Raw genomic sequence first — 21060 nt, 5'->3', positions numbered from 1 at the left:
GCATAGCTCACAAGGTGTCTCCTTTCATATCTCCTGGCTAATGCAGGAGTGTTCCCAGTAGGGATTCACAAGCCACCATGTCACTCTGAGCCATGTCTGTCAGGTTTGGGTTTAATTCCTTCACCAGCCCTGGGATCCAGCTGCCAGCGCTGTGAGGAGATCCCATGGTCACTGAGTCAGTTCCCCCACCCCAAGAAGTCCTGGGGGCAACAATCTGAGCGATCGGCTCAGATACCAAGCTGCTCTTCCCAAGGGGGTAGATCCAGCACGAGACACAGGCTCTGGTGGTGCAGCTGATATGGGCAGAGCTTAGGGCTAGGGGCGGGGCGTTTCACATGGGCATTGCCAATGGCTGCAGGAGCCTGCACTCACCTGGATCTTCCTCCACTGCCCACGCTGCAGAGCTAATCACCTCAGTCCCTGGATATTCGCAGGGAGCAAAGGGAAGGAAATCAGTTATTTGGGCCGTGCCAGCTAGAGATTCAGCGGAAAGAATTTCTCCTCACCTGATTGGCTTGTTCAAGGTTTGTCATGATCATTGCTACTTCATCTGCCCTGAGACAGCAAAGCAAAGCAAAAACACAAAAAAAAACAAAACAAAACAACAATTAATTGGCAAGCAGTTGAGCATCTCTGCACACATTCCATTGTGTTCAACAATAAGCCAGGTGGATTTAAAAAAAACAACTTAATTGAAATATGACATTTGAGCCATCTGTGTGCAATATGCATAATGCAGCCTTGCAAAACTGTCATGGAAAAGTTCTGACCTAGAGCCCAAATCTTCGTGCCTGTCCTGACTGTGATGCTGCAGACACATGGATAGATCGGCAGATGAAGAAAACACTAAAGCTATTTGACTCACTCATCAAAAATAATATTCCCAGGGCTCGACGAATCTGTGTATCTACTCTCCCATGGTGAGTACATTTCAGCCGGTCGCCCCGTTCACTGGTGGTGCACACATGCACAGTGCCGGTCTGGCACCTGCACAGTGTGGGGCTGGTGAGTGGATTTTGCTGTGGTTTGTCAAGCCCTGAATATTCCCATATCATCACAGTGTTCCCTGCAAGCTGTGCGGTGCTGTGGCCACTCAGGAGAGATTCAAATGCTACCCACCTGATGAGCAGATCACCCATAGCTAGGTTTTGTGTGAACGTAACAAAATTTATTCTGCACATGGATGGAAAAAAATCCGCATACGGATGAACAAGAGTAGAGGGAAAATTGCCTGGCAAGTGTAATTTTGTTCCTCAAACGGGCCAGATTGATAGTCCTGACCATCTGTCTGCTGATATCCACAGGTCAGATACAACATGGGCAGCAATGATGCTAACTCCCCACACCACCTGCCCATGTTGGATCTGGAATGACCACCCGCCAGGGTTAACAGGAGTTCTGCCTCTGCGACCCAGACAATCCTTAGTTTCTCCGCTAGACCCCCAGCAAGGTGGCGGTTCATGCCAGTTGTGACATTAGCATTATAGAGTGAGCAACTGTCCATGAGCACCTGGCCACAGGCCACCCCCGCTCATTTCATGCAGGCCGACAAAGAATCCCAAGATGGGAACACTTTTGGGTCACTAGCAAGTCATGCCCATGTGCAAGATGGTAATCGCGACATGAAAGGCTCCTTCTCCCACTGCCGGTTCTCTGAGCCACCCACTGCCTCTAAATGACTTTCCCCAAAGGCCTCTTTATCTTGGGTTATTTGTCAATGAGGAGCCTTTGCATCTGTGTAATTGCTTCCCACTTGCTATTTTGCCAGCCGTGGAGAGCTGGCATAATGCCTCTGTACAGGGCACTGGATTTATTTATTGTAGGAGGGTCAAAAGCTGAAGTTTCTAATTTGTGGTCTCCAGTCCCGGCTATGCAACATTCAACGGCTGGCAAATTAACAAAATATAAACAAGCTGAATGAACCCAACCGGGGGAAGTCCAAAATGTGCCTCCGAAAGATGCAAAGATACCAAGGGATGGGACCAAGCCAGTTTTCATCCCTATCATTCTGTGCATGGTGGCTGCGATGCTGATCAAAGGCAACATTCATTACAGCACTGCGTGTACAAAATGGCATCTAAAATGGTATCTCAAATTATCAAAGAACATCTGCTTGGGAATGATATGATTAAGTGTTCTGACTGGGGTGCATAATAGGAATGAGCGGGCACGCCTGTGTGCGTGCGTGTGTGATGAGGATGTGTGAGTGAGACTGGTGGAACATTTGAACAGCTGTAAATGCTTGGCAGCTTCCACGGCTAGCAAGAGCCGACGGGAGGGAAAAGATGTTCCTGACTCATAAAAGTAAATGGCACCCGACCAAAAAAAATAAGAACAAGCCAATGTACATTTAATGAAGCGGAGGAGCCTGTTAAATATAATCCAGCAATCGTACTCTCCCCCCTGCCGCTAGAAGGCAGCTCAAGATATATTTGTACATCTGGAAGTGGTCCTGGGAAGGCCCAGAGGTTTTAAGGAAGAACTGATTTTAGCTTATGATTATAATTTCTGAAACTGCAGGGAATTTGCCTTTAGACCTGAGCTTTTGGTCCCATCCATTAGAAGAGAGAGGTGCTAGCTACAAAGTCCAGATCTGCAAGTCTTTGCTGAAGACAGAGGGCATTTGGATCTGGGGTCTTATTAGCAGCACATCTCTAGCAGAAAGCCTAGGAACCTTCACGTCCCACCTGGGACTGGTGAAGCAGCCCTTTGGAAGCCACTCTCTTAGATGGTTGATACTGCACCTGAAATCCAGTCTTTGCTTTGAGAAGTCTGACCCTATTCTCAGTGCCTGCTTGCAGCATCTATACCATGACACCCACTGCTATCCGTGGACATGTGGGTGCAGCCAAGAGGCGTAGCGAGGATTAGAACTTAGTGCTCTGTCATTCCTGTTCTTATGTTCAAACCATCAGGCCACATCTTGGAGCCTGGCTGCTGATGATTGTGAAACCACACAGCCATGACATCTTCATCATCACTCAGGTGCTTGTGAAAATGGCCCAGATCTCTGGAGAGACACCAGACTCAGAGGCTGTGTCTACATTGGCATCCCTTTCCGGAAAAGGGATGCTAATGAGACACTTCGGAATTGCAAATCCGCTGGGGATTTAAATATCCCCCGCGGCATTTGCATTTACATGGCTGCCGCTTTTTTCTGGCTCGGGGTTTTTGCCAGAGAAAAGCGCCAATGTAGACGCGATTCTCCAGAAAATGAGCCGGAATAAGGGATCTTCCAGAAAAGGGCTTATTTTCCGGAGAATCGCGTCTACACTGGCGCTTTTCTCCGGCAAAAACCCCGAGCCAGAAAAAAGCGGCAGCCATGTAAATGCAAATGCCGCGGGGGATATTTAAATCCCCTGCGGATTTGCAATTCCGAAGTGTCTCATTAGCATCCCTTTTCCGGAAAGGGATGCCAATGTAGACACAGCCAGAGAGTGTGGAATATTTTGCTGAGAGCTGATTAGTGTTTGTTGCATTGGTCTCAGATATACCGCCCCACCCCAATGAAGGCGCTTCTTTTGGGACCAGAAGCCATGGCTGTCTAGCAAAGTGATGCTGCTTGGAAACTTTTAGCTCTGTTGTGGCTTCTTCAGTCTATGTCTAGACTGCAGGCTTCTTTTGGAAGAAGCTTTTCCGGAAGAGATCTTCTGGAAAAAACAGCTTTCAAAAGAGAGCAACCACACAGCAAAAGCGCATCTGCTTGTTCAAAAGATTGTGTCCAATCAATGTGGACGCTATCTCACATTTAAATTGTGATTACTATGGACAGAGCGGCCATCAGGGACCTGTGCTTTTTCCTGGAGACATCTTCTTTTGAAAAAACACCCTCTTCTCCATCCACACATGCCTTTTTCTGAAAGCTCTTTTCGAAAAAGGCTTCTTCCTCGTAGAAAGTGGTTTACCACTGTTGGAAAAACACACGTGTTCTTTCGACTTTCTGTCAAAAGAACGCAATTGCAGTGTGGATGTAAATGTAGTTTTTCCAGAAAACCAGAAAAACTCTGCAGTGTAGATACACCCTCACTCTGCTCTGGTGGTGAATGGCTGGATTAAATGCATGCGGAGTTTTCCAATTGCATTGAATTAGTACAGATATCCCTCTTCATCCCCCACATCTGTCCCTAGCACGCAGCATGGCCAGAGGATGGGTAGGACTGCCTCTTTGGAGATCACAGGCTGTTGGAGGAAATAAAATGCTGAGTAGGTGCAATTTAGGGTAGCCCTGAGGCTGCTCTCAGTTGTGGTGGGGGCTGGTTGGTGGAGAAGTAAAGTTTGTATGAAGTCACATTTGCCCTGTACAGAGTAGAGATTGGTTAGAACTGAGGATCTAGCCTCCAGAAAGGTGGAGACAGTGGCATATATGTAGGTCTCCACCACGCAGGTCTGTATCCTGGCAAACAGCTGGCTATTGATATTTTGGAATGGGTTTAAATGGTTAGCTCTGCCACACAGTGCAATGCCTCGCCATCTGGAGCACGTGGGATAACGAACTTTGTTCCATCTGGGCCTCTCTTGGCACATTCCATGTGCAACATGAAGGACAGGCCCTCCTCAAAGGCTGCGGCTGGACGCAATGTCTCTGCTTGGACCATGCGCAATAGACAAAACAGAGTGACTTACTTTGAAGCTGCTTCTTCATCATATTTACACCGTAGCTCAAGCAGCTCTGTCTGGGTGCCCTTTAGTGCTGACCAGATGGAAAATAAAACACCAAACAGTTAGTAACACCCTTCTCTTGGAAGAAGATTGACCTGTGGCTGATGAAGCATCGCCTGGTTGGAAGGTGGCTCCAGCAGCCTTTGGCAGGGTACCACTTACCCCTGGGTTCTGCTGCCGTCCCACTGTATATTGTTTTAATTTTTATGACAATGGATGCAAAACCAAGACATTTATTTGCAACGGATGCAAATAAAGACAAGGAAACCAACAGTCTTTAAAAATAAAGTCACCAAGTTCAGAGACTTTAGGAGCAGTTAATAGATTTTCGACCCAAGCCTTTTTGGAGCTCCCAAAATGTTCAATTAGCTTTTATGTTGGTAGTGAAGGGATGAACTTTTGTCATGCACCAGGGACTTTCTGGGTTCCTGACAGCAGCAGAAATAGAGTGCAAGAGCCAGAGAAATTAAACCTGGAGAGATCTAATAGGCCCATTCCTTGCCCTACCATACAGGGCGAGTCATCAGCTGCAGTGACCCAAAGTCACTCTGCTGGAGTTAATGGAGCTGCATTGATTTATCCCAGCTGAGGGTCTGGTCCTTTCTCTCCTAGTTCAGTATCCACAGTAGTTTTCACTTCCCAGGGGAGATCTGAATCTTATACTCCCAGAAAGTTATTCCTGGTAAGGGCCCAGAGAAGCCAATGGGAGTGTAGCCATTGGCCTATGAAGGGCCAGTTTTCCTCCACATAATTTCACCCTGTTCTCCTGGCTGTGCCCCTTTGTACCACCCTGCCCCACTCATCTCCCTCTGTGGCACCCAGATCTTCTCCCGTCTTCTCCTCTCTTCTCCCTCACATGACCGGAGCCCAGCCAACGGCTGTTTAAGACCTTTAGCAACTGCTTTTCTGGCCCAGTTTTCCCTTCCTCCGGAACCACAGCCCTGCACGTTTCAAACCCAGGACATTTGTGGCCTATGCCAGGCAGAAACAGAGCAGCGCACTGCAGGACAGATGTCCCGAGTGTGTCCATGCCACAGAGACAGCCTGGGCAGCATGGCAGGGCAGAGGGACATGCCAACATTTGCTCACCCGCTGCTAGGCAGCTACCAACAACAGACTACAGGCCAGCTCTGTGCATGGGGAACACAGGAGTGCACCAAAGGCCACTCCAGGCCAGTGTAACACGCAGGCTCAGCAGCTCCCTGTCTGCAACCCTCTGTGGCAGCAGAACCAGAGTGGGAGCAATTTCCCGCTCTGGTCAGGAGACTCTCGGGGGCAGGCACTCAGCCTGTGGGGTCTGTAAGTCCTTGGATACAACTAAGTCAATGGAGTCACACTGGCCTAGAAGCAAGACCACTGGCTGGGAGCCCAGGAGAGCTGGATAATATCCCTCAGTCTGTTGCTGGCCTGATGCATGAAATGGAGAATGTCACGCCCCTCTGTGCCTCAGTTTCTCCACTGGTAAAATGGGGATAATGACTAAGGATGTGAATGGTTTAACTGGAAGGGACCGGAGCAGCTTCCCATTCTCCATGGGCAGGGAGCTGCTCCAGTACCACGGGATCCACTGCAGGCAGGGGCTGCTCCATCGGCCAGCTAGAGCAACCCTTGTCTGTGACAGGGGAGGGGGCTACTCCAGCCCAGCTGTGGTAAGTAGGGCAGGGAGGCCACTCCAGCCCGGTGAGGCTGAAGCAGCTCCTCTGCCCGCCCCCCCTTTAATTGGTTAACCAATTAAACAGGATTTTACATCCCTAATAAAGACACCGGCTTCCTTTGTAAAGCCCTTTGAAAGCCGGTTCCTACAGACATCTGCGAGACTCTCTCAGTTTACTGAGGGTTGGATCCAATATGGCTCTTCTGTAGTTCTCAGCTCAGCCCCCCTTCTTCCCTGTGCAGCAGGGAGCCCATGCTGGTGCTACAGCCTTACAGCCCACTGCAAGATTAGAGCACCAGCGCCGGCTTCCTGCAGGGAGAAAGCCGCACGATAGCTAGAAACAGCTGTGCACTGCTGCTCCCCACCTCCTCTCCCAGCTGGGGGAACAGCAGCACGCTGACGTACTTCCTGAAGGCTTTCCCTGCTGCTCCAATAGCGGGGAAAGCCTCGAGTCCCTGGGAGCAGCACGTGGCACAAAAACAAGTAAGTGCCCTCCTAGCCCCTCATGCCCAGACCCTGCACCCCCAGTGCCTCACACACATCTTCCTACGCCAAGACTCTGCACCCTCAGTCTGCTCCTGCCCCCTCCCCCTGGCCAGACAACCTACTCCCCGTCTGCTCTTGCACCTTTTCTCCCACCCAGATCTGGCACCCTTATCCCCTCCTACACCTCACCTGGTCCCCTGACAGTAAAGGCCAGACAGGTGGGATGTGCCTCTCCTGAATATTCTCCCCGTGGCATGCACATGTGACTCCTGACTGCTCTGCCAGGAGGGCTGTGATGTCCGTGCATCCAGGGGAGAAAGAGCGAAGCACCACTGAGCTGCACCCATGTCTGGATCTACTGAGTTAGAAGGGAAAGCGGAAGGAAGCCAGGGCCTCAGGAACCCAGCCGGGGAGGGACTTTTTGACCCTCGCTCTTTCCATACCTGCATGTAGCACTTTGATCTTCTCTTCTGCTTCCCCCAGCCTAGCTGCCAAAGTGATTTGTGCTTCCTGTAGTCCCCTGTGGAGAGAAGGGCCAGTATCAGTTGTCACTTTTGGGGCCTGGGATGAGGCCTTCCACCTGCCATGATGCCTGGATCTGAGGGGTGAAAGTGATTACCAGGACTTACCGGTATGCCAGGGTTCTTTGCAAGGGGTGGGGGAGGGTGGTTCTGGGCCCTAGAAGGGATGGAGCCTCTGGCAGATGGGGTGCACTGAGGCCAGTCCCCACCTTGTGTGGTCACCACTGCCACAGTGGCCAGTAGCCTCAAGGCTGCGGTAGCCAGGTGCCCTGGGCCTTTTTAAATTGCCAGGGCCCAGGGCAGCTGCCTCTTTTGCTCTGGGTAGAGTCTGGCAGTGCTGCCGATGGGGGGAGCAAATTGCATACTGTGGCAATGCTTTAACATCAGCTATATATGCGCCGTCACTAATGGCTGGTTCTTACTGGTACTGTGTACTGGTCTGTATCAACCCACTCTCACCTCTGGCTCTCAGAGACAACCAAAGTCTTTCCCCAGGGAGTGCATGAAATAGCTCAGCTTCATTCACATCGTGCCATCGATCTGCTAATTTATCTTTCTTATCAGGTACTTTAAACCCCTCATTCAGAAGTTTCCCTAGAAAATTTATATGCCTACTGCAGCCGAGACATTTTCATACCACTAGAACTGTCCGCATTTCCATTAAAAACCTCTATTTTCAGGGGTTTATAGCCCTGGCTGTAAAAAATTCACTTCAACCTGAAAAACCTGGCATGATGGATCTTAGCCCAGAGATAAATTTCTTTACAAAAATTGGTTAAAAGAATGCAAGATCTACCCATAGATAAATGAGAGAGAGAGAGAGAGAGAGAGAGAGAGAATTAATCCATTTGGCTATTTTGGTGTTCCTTCAAGATTGGAAATGAACCAGAAGGGAGTACAGGCCATTAATGGATTCCTTCACTCTGCTAACACATGCTTCAGACCCCAAACACTATTGTTGCAGACACAGGGGCTGTCCAAGCACAATCCATTGGAAGAATCAGGAGGAATTTGCACTGGACAGACTTTGCAGCCATCCTCACTGCAGACCTAGGGGAATGGCACAGCTCCATGCTGTGGTTGACATAACCGAACTTCCAGGCTCTGAAGGATTGGTCACCACTTCTTGGCTCCGTTACTTGCAAGTGACTGCTCACAGCTTGTGAGCGCCTCCAGAAGGCAGGTTTTCAGGAATTCTCTCCTCACACACGTAACTGGCCCGGCCTGTACTGTGCACATTGACAACAGTGAGCAGTCAGTGTAATCTCTGTGCAGAGAGAGACAGCAACTGTGGAGTTTCTCCACTGGAGCAGCAGTGATGTATTAGCAAACACTCGGCCATACTGTCGTCTTGACTCTGGGGTGCCCACGAGTGGCTGGTGAAGATACTGGGGGAGTGGAGCAATGTAAGCACCTCTTCCCAGTACCTGAACCCACTGGCGTTGGTAGAGGCAGTCATCTGGGACAGCTCCCGGTGTGCCGCCGGTCCCCAGCAAATCTCCAGGAATTAACGCTGAGCCAGACACCTGGGAGATTTTGCTCTGAACTTTGCAAGCATTTCCTGGGAGGTGGAGAGAATAGGTCCTGTGCATAGGCACAGGTGCGGAGACCATGGCAGCTCAGCTCTGGTGGGGCTGGCCTGGAAGCAACAAACTGCCTTCCCCTGCCTTGCAGGAATCCTGTAGCAGCAGAATAGGTTGGGGTGAGGGAGATTTTTAAAGGGGAATACACTATTGAGAGAGCACACTGAGATGGGGCAGGCCTCCTCTGTGCCTACTGTGCTTGATGGGACTCCATCTTGGGTAGTGCAAGAGCTACTGGTAGGGTTGCCAGATGGTTGAAACAAAAATACCGAACACTCTCCCCCCACGCCTCAAAAACAAACAAACAAACAAACAAACAAACAAACAAACAAACAAAAAACACCAGGAAAAAATTCTGTTGAAGGGGAAAAAAAGGGGGAGGGGGAGAGACCAAAGCTGTGGAGCAAAAAAAAATTTTTTTTAAATAAAACAGCATTAAACAGCATGTCCCCTTTAAGAGAAAGTGCAGGGATAGGAACAGGGGAGCAGTTAAGCACTAAGACCCAGGGTGGTCGGCAGCCATTTTGTGCTAGCAGCCTTGCAGAACCAGGTAAGCATGGGGATGGGGGTTGTTGGGAGCTGGGGGAGGGGCAGGGAGAACAGGTGATGAGTGTTTGTAGGGTTGCCAGGTGCCTGGCATTTTAGGTGTCTGGTATTCTCTGAATTTTTTTACCGGCCAGGAGGTGAAAATATTGGACTGTTCGGGTGAATACCAGACACCTGGCAACCCTAGCTATGGGTGGCCCACATTTTTAGAAGCCACTGGTTTTGGGGGCCTTCCAGGAGCCCCTCCAATGCCCAGACTCTCATAGAGATTTAAGCATTGAGCTGTCTCAGTCTCCATTCCTTGGAGGATCTGGGCCGAAAGGCCTAATTTCCAGAAGCACCAAGCAATCTCGACTCCCAGCAAAGTCTCTGTGAACCAGGCCCAGGCAAATCATCCTCATCTCCTGGAGTTGCATGGGGGCAGGACTGGGTTTATTTGAGAAGACAGTAAGAAAATCCAAAGTGGATGCATCTTTCAGGTTATGAGTGAATCACACTCTGAAGCATCTTCTGACAGTAAGAGGGGAAAAATAAGCCCCTTCCCAAAAGTAAGCTGAGGTGGGGAAAAATCAATAAGGCTACATCTAGACTGTTGCGCTTTTCTGGGATACTGGAGGTATCCCAGAAAAGCAATGCTGTGTCCAAAGCACACGTCAGCTTTTTTGAAAAAATTTTCAGAAAAGCAGACGCGCTTTTTTGCCATCCCTGTAAACCTCATTATATGAAGAAGAAGGAATATGTCGAAAGAGCAGATTTTTCTGAAATATAGCACCGTGTGGATGTGTCAAATTTCGGGAAAGCCTCTTTCAATGGAAACGTGGAAAAAGATACGCAAATTGCAGTTTGCATTTGCGTATATTTTTCCGACTTACCTTTGTAGTCTAGACGTAGCCTAAGGGAAAAGTGATTTTGCATTATGTGTTTGGCAGGATCTTCCTCCAAAAGAAGGGCGGATTTAAAGATGCATTAACAGGTGTGTTGTGAGCAAGACATGAGAAGTCATTCTCCCACTCTACTCTGCCCGGATTAGGTCTCAGTTGGTGTCCAGTTCTGGGCACCACATTTCAAGAAAGATGTGGAGAATTGGAGAAGGTCCAGAGAAGAGCAACAAGAATGATTAAAGGTCTAGAGAACATGACCCATGAAGGAAGGCTGAGAGAACTGGGCTTGTTTATTTTGGAAAAGAGAAGATCGAGAGGGGACATGATAGCAGTTTTCAGGTATCTAAAAGGGTGTTACAAGGAGGAGGGAGAAAAATTGTTCTTCCTGGCCTCTGAGGATAGGACAAGAAGCAATGGGCTTAAACTGCAGCAAGGGAGGTTTAGGTTGGACAGCAGGAAAAACTTCCTAACTGTCAGGGTGGTCAAACACTGGAATAAATTGCCCAGGGAGGTTGTGGAATCTTCATCTCTGGAGATATTTAAGAGTAGGTTAGATAAATGTCTATCAGTGATAAGGGCAGGGGACTGGACTTGATGACCTCTTGAGGTCCCTTCCAGTCCTAATAGTCTACGATTCTATGATTTGTTTATCAGCCCAGTGTGCTAAGGAATAACAAGAAAGTCCCTTTAAAGAAGCCTTTGGTAAACTTTGAACTGTCACAACTGAAAGGCCATTTAAGAATGAGTTTTATCTACTGCCTTTATCTGATTCCTCTGAGCAAAACACCATAAGACCGAAAGATACCAATGGTGATTGCTGTGTTTTCTGTCCCTTGAGAAAAAACAATCTCCTAGCTCTAGGAATGATGGAACAAAGAACACCAGGGCAGCAGGCTCAGCTGAACATCCATCCATTCAGGTTCTTAGATTAGCACCCAGCATGCGGAAGACAAAAGACCATCAGAATCAACAGCGTCTTGGTTTGAGTGGCTGCAAGGTGGGCCTGAGGTCAGATTAACTTTTTAAAAGCACACTTCTCAGGCGGGTCAACCCTCACCACAGAACATCAAGGGTCACATTTACAAACACAGAGGAGTAAATTGCCTTGGAAAATATTCCTGTGCACAAAACTACAACAGAGGATGTGCAAAATACAACATGTAAACACACACGCGATCCTGTATTCACAGCGTACAAACGTGTCTCTCACTCAGACAGGTCTTGCCAAAGGGCCTCTCTCCCAAGGCCAGCATAGGCATCTTTTCCACCAGGTGTGTGCTGCCAGAGAGCCTGTGAGGTGAGAAAACCTGGGTACCAGAAATAACGGGGGAAGAACCATTCCCCTTGCTCAGTCTCCAGAGCCTCATTTTCCCTGGGTGACTGGCCTGACTTAGCACTAGCCCTGGGACAAATGGTCCAGTGACACCAAGGTAACTCCAGAGCCACTCTGCTGCTGTCTGTGCTGGGGCTGCCAGGACTGACACCTAGGGGATTAGGATGCCCAAAGCATTCATTAATGTGAATAAGAAATAGGAATCTAAATCCCTTAGGCAGCTTTGAAACTCAGGCCATAGGAGTGAGTCCAGCCATTATCCTCTATCACACGGGAGACAGTTAAGATAGTGAGGAAGAGCAGTGGGTGGTGAACCAGGCCTGGTGTAAGACAGCTTATTTGGGCCCACTGTTGCCAGAGCAGGACATGCAAACTTCAGCCCAGCTTGCAAGGGGGAAGAGCAGTGAATAAATGCTAGGCAGGAGAGAAAGTAGCTTAGGATGGATAGCTGGAGCTGTATGATGAACTATTCAGGAGACGGACAGATAGAGGGGCTTGTATGCGGACAGACGGATAGACTCACATTTCAACGCCATGCAGGTCTAAAGCATATTTACTTTTTGGTTTTAAGGACCACCCCTTGCTACTCACGTACTTCTGTTTTTCAGCTTCATTTCTCTGCAACAAGGTGTCTGTGAAAAGTGCTTTGCTGTTGATGCTTGTGAACTTGGCAGTCTCCAACCCGGCGAGACCAGCTGGAGATGTTCCCCCTCTTTGCTCTGCGGGGGAGGGAGAAAAATTCACATAAGCAGCAGGACAGAAGTGAAGAAAATCAGCCGCTTCTTCCAGGGGGCAAGAGCTCAATCTCAGGGGGTAAAGAATCGATTTCCAGAACTGAAGCTACTGAGTTAATACATTCTGCAGATTCCGCTGGTCATTGGTGCAAAAGAATCACAGCAGGGCATGAAATCCAGAGTGCTGCCAAAGCGGCAGCTTCCTGGCTAGGTTATATCTGCTCATCATCTCATTCTAACCACTTCAGCTCCGAGTGGTGGCAAGGTCTGTAAATGACCAGCAAAGCCGTCTTAGCTACACAACACTGCACCTCCAGCCTGGAGCACAGCATGCCTGCATTAAACCAAGCTTCTGCATAAAAAGCTCTCAGAGCTCAAGACCCATCATTATTTACATCCTGTGTGGCTGCAATTTTCAGGTGATTTGCGAGGGAGAGGGGGGAGGAGGAGAAGAGATGAAAGACTGTAACTTTCTGGGTTACAGCATCGGACACCACGAGTCTTCAGACTCCTGTGTACACAAGTGGCTGGAATAATTTTGGTTCTTGATAAAAATGTTTTTTTTCCAATTGGTCAAAACCAAAAATGTTTGTTGAAAGGTCAATGAAACTTTTAGGGATGTGAGATTTTTGAGAACCAGGATGGTATTTCTGGTCAAAACCAGAGAGCAAGACACACATCTCCAGCAGGCCGCTGGCTAAGCATGCATGGGAGTGGAGGGAGATTGGGGGGAGGAGACCCAGCCCATAAAGTGAGTCTCTTCCTCTGTGGCCCAATGAATATTTAATTATTCCTTTTACAAAGTTGAGCAGCTCCAGTTTCATCACCTGCTGTAAGAGGAAGGACAGGAACTCACACTAGGGATGTAAAATACCAGTTAACCAGTTAAACATTATGTTTAACCGCTTAACTGCTGACCTAGGTTCGTGCCGAGGGTGGGGGGTCATTGCTCCAGCTGGGCTGGGCCCATCATGCTGTGGACAGCTGAGCGGGAGCTCTCCCTATCATGGTATGGTGGGCTTGGCCGGGCTGGTGCGCCTCCCACCCGCAGCATGGTCGGCCCAGCGAGGATGGAATACTCTTTGTCCACAGCAGGGTGGGCATGGCCGGGCCACCAGTTAACCAGTTACATCCCTAACTCAAACTTCTATCACCCACTTCCCAGGTAAGTGCTGGCAGGAGGTCAGGCTCCCTATAGTTCTTGTTCTTTTACATGTTTTGTTGCATGCTCAAGAGTTTGTTCCAATGCAAAAGGAAATCAGATGTAGAATTCTTGTTTTCCTTGCCAACACTGCTGAGCACCCTCCCAGACCTAGAGCACCCTGCAGGATCTGGCTCCGTCATCTCAAGCCCTGCACTGGCAGTGTCTCGGCCTAAAATGGTTTGCACGCCAAACGCGGCAGTACTGAGAACCTGACGGAAACTGACAGCAGCCAGCTCTGAAAGTCACCTCCTACATTTCCAACAGGCAAAACACTAGACAGGCTGCTGGAAGAGCTAAATAAGCTACCTGGGCCAGTTCAGGCTTTTTTATGGCTGTAAAGGTCATAGGTGTCCTTAGTGAAACAAATGTTTGTTGAAAATACAAGGCCAGATCCTTAGCTGGCACCAGTCAGTACAGCTGCCTTGCCTTCCATAGAGCTATGTGGCCTAGTGGACAGAACACTAGACTGGGACAAGGAAAGCTGGATTTGATTCCTGGCTCTGCTACTGGCGTGCTGGGTAACTGTGGGCAAGCTATTTCTTCTCTCTGGGCCTCAATTTCCCCATGTGTAAATTGGGGCTAGCAATGCTGACTCCTCTGTGAAGTTATTTGAGATCTGCTGCTGAAAAACCCTGTGTAAGTGCTAGGTGTTCAATATGACTAACTTACACCAGGCGAGGAACTGGTCCCTGATTTTTATACTGACCATCCCTTTAAAACTAAGTCCCAATGTTAATGATGTTGTCGCTAATGAATATTCATTAGAATTCTTGCTCTTTTTCTCCACCCTTGGTGATTGCAGAAGGGCCCTCAGTGAAGTCCCGCATTGGCGGAGAAAGACATGAGCACATAGCATTATTGCAAAGAACCGGGAACTACAGGGGGCTCCCCTAGATAAGAACTCGGCCCTGTCGCACCAGAAGCGGAGAGAAAATTCAGATGAAAGCAATTAAAGGCCATTGGACTGACAAGCCTTCATGAGGGCTGCCCCGTCCCTGTCAAGGTGATTTGCGGGTGCAAATCAGCACCGCCCCTATCAATGTTGAGGATCAGGTCCCTGGACTTTGGGGAGGCAGAGGGCACCCAATAACGCGCTGGAGGTACACAGGATCAGGCCCTTCCCTGACATGTTTTCCAACAGAACAAGCCTTCCACAACTCTCAGGGGGTTTCCAGGCTGGGGATGGGGGGTGATTCAGTGACAGGCATATGCCAGCATGGCCTGCACCTGTCAAACCAGCCCCCCAAAGCCGCCCCTCCCTGGGCAGAGAGAAGCACCGATTGATTTGCAGTGGATCCCAGCAGGGACCCACGGTACAGGGAGGGAGGGAGGTGCAGGGAGCTCACCTCAGGGGATCGGCTGGCCTTCCAGTCTCGGCTTTCACTTGGGCTTGGGGACTGGGAGAAACGCACCATGGAAGGGACCAAGCCGGTTTGGAGCAAAAGCCCATGATACTGCTCCAACCCTGGAAATGCTGAGCTGGCCTAGCCCGGGTGACCAAGGCCTGAAGCAAAGCACAGGGAAGTTTCCCCCTCTGCCCCAGAAGGCAGAGTGCCCTGTACCCCAAGCCCCTTTATGTGGGCAGGGCACAGGGTGGATGGTTTGCCCCATACAAGAACTAAGGAGGTTATTATATGACCCTGCTGAAAACTCTCCTAGAGGCTGCAAAGGCCTCTGCTGGCGTCAGTGCTGGAGTCAGGGACATGCTGCTGCTGGCCAGGGTAAAGGAGCAGCAGCTGGTACCTTTGGTGCCGAGGAGCTCCGGAGGCTTCTTCCGCTGCCTGTTGAGCTCCTTCAGGGGTGGGTTCTCGGGGTCAGGGCACTGGAGCTGCTGCAGCCTCTCTTCTAAGCTCTGCGCCACCTCCAGGACAGGAACAGGGTCTAAAGAGGAGCAAGGTGACAAGGTGAGGGGCAGCAGCTGGCAGGGAGCCGCCCCCATGCTGTCTGGGAGCAATGCAGCTGCTTACAGCCTGGATCAGAGCCTGCACACACCGGGAGGGACTGCAACCAATGAGCAACTGTTCCTTTGCCATCTGCATCCTGGGAGCATGGGCCTCCCTTAGCAGACAGCTGAGCTGGGCTGTAATGGCCATGGCAGGCAGGCACAAGCCCCAGGCTGCATTCCCTACACACCCACGTTTCCAACTCACCATGGAAGGCAGGATGGGTTGCCTCTTACAAACTCCTTTTCTGACTTGCCCAGAGTGCATGCTGCAGCCACCTTCCTCAATGCTAGGGACCAGAGGATGCTCTTGGCTATACCTGCATCAATCCAAGGTGACTGCAGCTAAGTCAATGGATCTGCTCTGCATATAGGCCACTATTTTGACAACCTGATTGCCTCAGTCACCTATGAATTGTGCCCATATGGCACATGCACAAATCACCATCTAGGCCAGTGGTTTTCAAGCTACGGGTGGCACCCGGCACAGGATGGTGGAATGCCGGGTGCTGGGTCTCATGGCTGCAGGAGGATCAGGCAAGCGGTGGGGGAGCTAAGGCAGCTCCCTGCCTGTCTTGGCACCACAGACTGTGCTGCGCCCCAGAAGTGTCCGGCAGCAGGCCCGGCTCCTAGGTGGGAGGAGGGAGTGTGGACAGAGCTCTATGCACTGCCCCTGCCCTGACCACTGACTCTGCACTCCAACGGGGTGGAACCTGCTGCTGGCTGCTTCTGGGGGCAGCCTGGTCTGCGATGCCAGGAGAGGCAGGAAGATGTCTTAGCCCCCTCCCCGCACCACTGACCGGGAGCCACTCAAGGTAAGCCCCTCCTGTGCCAGCCCTGATACCCTCAAAGCCAGACCCCCCTCCTGCACCCAAAGCTCCGATCCTCAGCCCCACTCTGGAGCCCACACATGAGGTTGGGTCGCGGCACCAACAATTTTCTTCAACTGGGACATGAGATAAAAGTTTGAAACCCTCTGCAGTAGGACATATGGCCTCAGTGACATGGGCCTTGGGGGGACGAGGGGGAAGTTTTTTAAAACCTGGGCTTTGGAGCAAGCAGGACACCGTCAAGATTCAAATCCAAAGGTGGTGCCTTTGAGACGGTCCTTACTGCAAGCCAAGGAGCTCAGTTAAAGTTTGAGCACACTCCTACATTCTGCAAGAATACAGACTTTTATTCCCGGCCACCAGGACTTCTCTGTGCACACAGCCTTCCATTCCCACCCTGTGCCCTGCTCCAATGCCAATCGGCAATATGCACTCTTGATACTGTTTATTTAGGCAAAGGCAGGCAAAGACAATGGCAGTTTGTGCAGAGGTAAGCAGGTGCATTCAGAACAGTATGTCTTCCCTCTGTCAGCATTACACCGTCATTAGCTAGTGTCTGCTCAGCAGGGTGTGCCATTATGTCTCCCTGGGCTGATGTAATTATACATTGACATAATTAACCCAGCAAGCCCATTAAGCAGGCCAGCTAAAAATTCATCTATAATTATTTGTTGTGTGCATGCTAATGAGTCCATCTGCACTGCCATTGTACAACATGAACAAATTAATTTACAAGTCTGGATTTTTAATAAGTTCAAGAAAATGCCTCCTATTGAGCCAGGTTAATTTTTTTTTCAGTGGCGGAAAAGAGAGAAAAAATAGAATCAAATTCTCCAGGGTCAAAAAGTTAGATAGAGAAGTGGAAGAGAGCGAGGCTCTCTGCCTTCTACCACACACCTATGGCATAGATCCAACCACAAACCAACAACTGGCAATAAAATCCTGCTCTGCTGCTATTAACAACTCCTTCAGCCTGCCACGGTATCAAGCACAGACTATTTACAGGTGGGAGTAACAAAGCAGTGCCAGCTTGCCACAGCTGTGTGGCTGGCCTCACTGATATTTCATTTTGCTTGTCTAGGGGCCACATGGTGACATTTGGTAGTGGGGGTGTCAAGAAGGTGTAATGTCAGTTTGGAATCATGGGGAGGAAGGCAATTAATTGGGATACAGGGCTCATGCTTGATTGCCTGACTCCTGCAAGGAGCCCACTGGGCCAGGTTCTCATCTCATTCACACAGAGGTCGATCTGGAATAAGTCCCCTGAATGAACATGCTTCCTCTGGATTTTCCCCAGCATCATGGCCGGTACTGGTCTTCCTGACTCCAGTTGCCCTGCTTGTATGGAGCAGGAAATTCACCTCCTATAGAAGATGAACTCAAGGTTACAGCACCACTCAAGTTTCACTTAAGCCCTATGGGCCAGTCACTCCAAAGATTTCTAGTTGCTTACTGCCCACTGATTTCAATGGCAGTTGGGTGTCTAAATGTTTTTGATGATCCGAGCGGATGGGCCTTGTGCTTGTCTTTTGCATGAGCAGAATTTCACTGAATCATAGCACACTAGAACTGGAAGGGACCTCAAGAGGTCATTGAGTCCAGTCCCCTGCCCTCATGGCAAGACCCAACACCATAGACCATCCCTGATAGATGTCTATCCAACCTGCTCTTAAATATCCCATGGTCACCTCATTGGCCCATGGGAAAGATACTTCAGTGGAGGTAAATAGCTGAGTGTATGCCTGATCTGACTTCCACTGAATTCAAGGGGTGTTTTGTCAAGGACTGTAACAGGAGCAAGACCTCAATGGACCTGCCCTGTCACTGCCACAGTCAATGGCAATAGCTGTACATGCTTCAGACAGGACATGTAAAGTAGTCGTCCCTGCAACTTGCAAGTCATAGAATCATAGAACACTAGAACTGGGAGGAACCTCAAGAGGTCATCGAGTCCAGTCCCCTGCCCAAATCAAGTCATTGATTTGGTGGAATATTCCTTCATGTGGGTGATTCTTGGTCCATTGCACAAGACCAACAAGACTCTTCAGATTGGTCTTGGGAAATGTTTCTTGACAGTCCAGGGCCATTTCCTCGGGCTACTCACCCAGCTAATCCTCCACCTTCTCAGCCTTTGGAATCCAGAGAGCAGGTTGAGACAGCAGAGTACGGGGACAGGGTGTGAAGTAGGGAGAAGAAGCCACCCACAGTCACACAAAAGCCTGAAGTGCTGGTGGTGGTGCACAGAGCTGTGGTTGGGAAACTGGGAACCACTGATTCGAAACAAGCAGCAACCTTTCTACTCTCCAGTGCATCGGGGCTGACCTGCACTGTGCAGGGCAGTGATTCAGCTACTGAGTCCAACAACACTTAGTAGGTTTGCCTACGAAAACTGCACACTCGCGAGGCTGCTGGTACACTGGGACCAATCCTGCCTCATTCTGTCTCGCTGTCCCTTGTGGTCTTCTGTCTTGTAGTTCTTTGGGGAAGGGATTGCCATTTTGTTCTGTTTGTACAGCACCATGACTGGGGCCTCCATGTGCTACAGTACTACACTTAATACAGAAATAAACCAGAATACTGACAGCCCAGTGATGGCATGAGCCCAACTGTCCTACCAGATGCATGGCAGAGGAAAAGAACAAGTTGCAATAACTGTATGTAAGAATTCCCTACACCATCAATAATCACACTAACAATTTTGGAGCAGCTAGAAACACTCACTGAACTTATAGTGTGAACTCTCTCCTCAGAGACCATCTTGGAATCCTGGTATCAGACAACCGATTTCAGGGGTTTACTAGAGGGAAAAAAATCCAATTTCACAGTGACAAGGACTTTACCCCAAAGCCTCTGAGGTCAGTTGGGTGTGGCCCTTGACCGAGAACACACACTAGAGAATTAGGCATATTTTCCAAGGCTTTACTTAGATGTGGAAGGCCAGTTCTGTATTTGGCGTACGTCAGCATAGCCCTTGCTGACTTCAGTGCAGATACATTGATTCATACCAATGAAGGTCTGGTACTAAATGGTATTTTCTACCAAGTAAAATGAATTTGGACTCTCCAGTTTACAAAGAAGAAATCCTATGGAAGAACTAAATATTGGCTCCTTATATTTTCTTAAACAGAAGATAAAAATGAAACAAATTTTAGCCAAAGACCAAAATGCTGCTTTGATATCTTTCATTTTCTGATGTTATGCATAACAGACCTGTTCCAACTCCTACTGAAGTCAATGGGAGGGTTTCCTTAGTCTTCATGGGGCTTTGGATAAAGCCCATTGAGTGAGATTATTAATGTAGCTTTACCCCTCTCTGCAGTTTGACGGTGAAAAACTGCACCAGTTAACATCTGTCATTTAATTAATGTCAACATCAAGTCTCTCATGATCCTCACCCAGGCCTGGCCAAAGAGTTTGCAGGGCCCAGGGTGGTATACTGTGGTTGGCTCTGCCACACACCTGGACGGCTCCCAGCTAGGGCAGCAAGTGAGCAGCTGGGTGGGCTCTGAGCAGTGTGGGGCCCAAGGCAGCCACCTTGCTCACCTTGACCTAAGGCTGGGCCTGTCCCCACCAATCAAAGGATAATTCTGCTAAGTGAGCAGAAGCCTGCAAAAATGGAACCTTTTGACTGAAAATCTGGCCTTTTTTGTTCTAGCAAGATAGGGGAGATAAATTCCTGGTAGAATGCCACTGTCTTCAATGAGTTACACCAACAATGAATCTTGTCAAGGAATCTACTGCCAGTTTTCAAAAGAGCTTACCATTCCCAATAAAGGCAGTGGGGAACTGCCTGCATGCGGCACCTTTCAATAAGCGCTGAGCAAATACTGTACTTTGCACTAGGATGCTGTTGGGCATCCTGGTTCTTCCCTATCTCCTGCCGTCATTAGTCTTTGACAGTGGTCGCCAACCTTTTTGTGGCCAATAGCACATTCATATTTTCAGAAGAGTGTGGCGGGTGCCAACAATTTTTCAAGGCTTGTTTTGTATTTGTACATTAAATAATACAAATAACATCATATTTAATATTACATAATATATGACTCCATAACATAAAAAAGGTAATTTTATATGTAAAGGGTATTAATTAAATTATTCGGCAATTATTCAGCCCCCGCCCTTTGGAGAAAAAATAGAAAAAAGGCGTCAAATGCGCAAATTGAAGGCTATTTTCATATTAAATGTGCATTGGGTTAATTTGCTAGAAAACTTAATTTAGTTGGATAATTTTTATTTTCATTATATTGCAATTCATTTTAAAACAAATTTCTGCATTAATAAAAAAGGGGGGGGGTGTCCAAATGTTGAGCAAAAAAAGCCCCTTCCCCCCCCAAAAAATCATGGCACCTTTAAATCTCACACTCTCAATCCCCACCATGTCCCCACCATCTGCTGCCATGTCTCCTCCCCTGTCTCCATCAGCTCCCCTGGTGCCGGCTGCCCCCTGACTCCTCACCCTCCTCTGCTGTCCTGACTCCTGCCCTTCTCACTGCCCTCAGCCCTCCTGAGATCTGCCCCCCTCCACCAGCCTTTCTCTCCCCCTTGTGCCCACTCCTCCAGTAGCCCCACTCTGATCACATGAGCTACCCTCTCCTCATCCTCTCTCCTAACACCTCCCTCTACACACCTGCCCTGCCTCTCTCCTCTGGTGCTGGTCCTTCTCCTGCAGGTGTCTGCCCTTCTGCTT

General features: G+C 49.2%; 1 protein-coding gene across 7 annotated transcripts in view; it reads right to left on the bottom strand.

Moving 5' to 3' along the window:
* CUX2 (cut like homeobox 2) overlaps positions 1-21060 on the bottom strand; it is a 281755-nt gene that overhangs the window by 37475 nt on the left and 223220 nt on the right. For all 7 annotated transcript variants that reach the window (XM_075898702.1, XM_075898705.1, XM_075898703.1 and 4 more), the window contains 5 exons: positions 15345-15482; positions 12259-12382; positions 7243-7319; positions 4624-4690; positions 507-555 (listed from right to left, as the gene is read on the bottom strand). In XM_075898702.1, the coding sequence (XP_075754817.1) occupies positions 507-555; positions 4624-4690; positions 7243-7319; positions 12259-12382; positions 15345-15482 (455 nt within the window). The remainder of the gene's footprint in view (positions 1-506; positions 556-4623; positions 4691-7242; positions 7320-12258; positions 12383-15344; positions 15483-21060) is intronic.

Source organism: Pelodiscus sinensis, chromosome 15 (assembly GCF_049634645.1).
Source record: "Pelodiscus sinensis isolate JC-2024 chromosome 15, ASM4963464v1, whole genome shotgun sequence".
NCBI lineage: Eukaryota > Metazoa > Chordata > Testudines > Trionychidae > Pelodiscus > Pelodiscus sinensis.
Note: the sequence above shows the minus strand (reverse complement) of the source record. Positions and strands in the feature narration are given on the sequence as shown.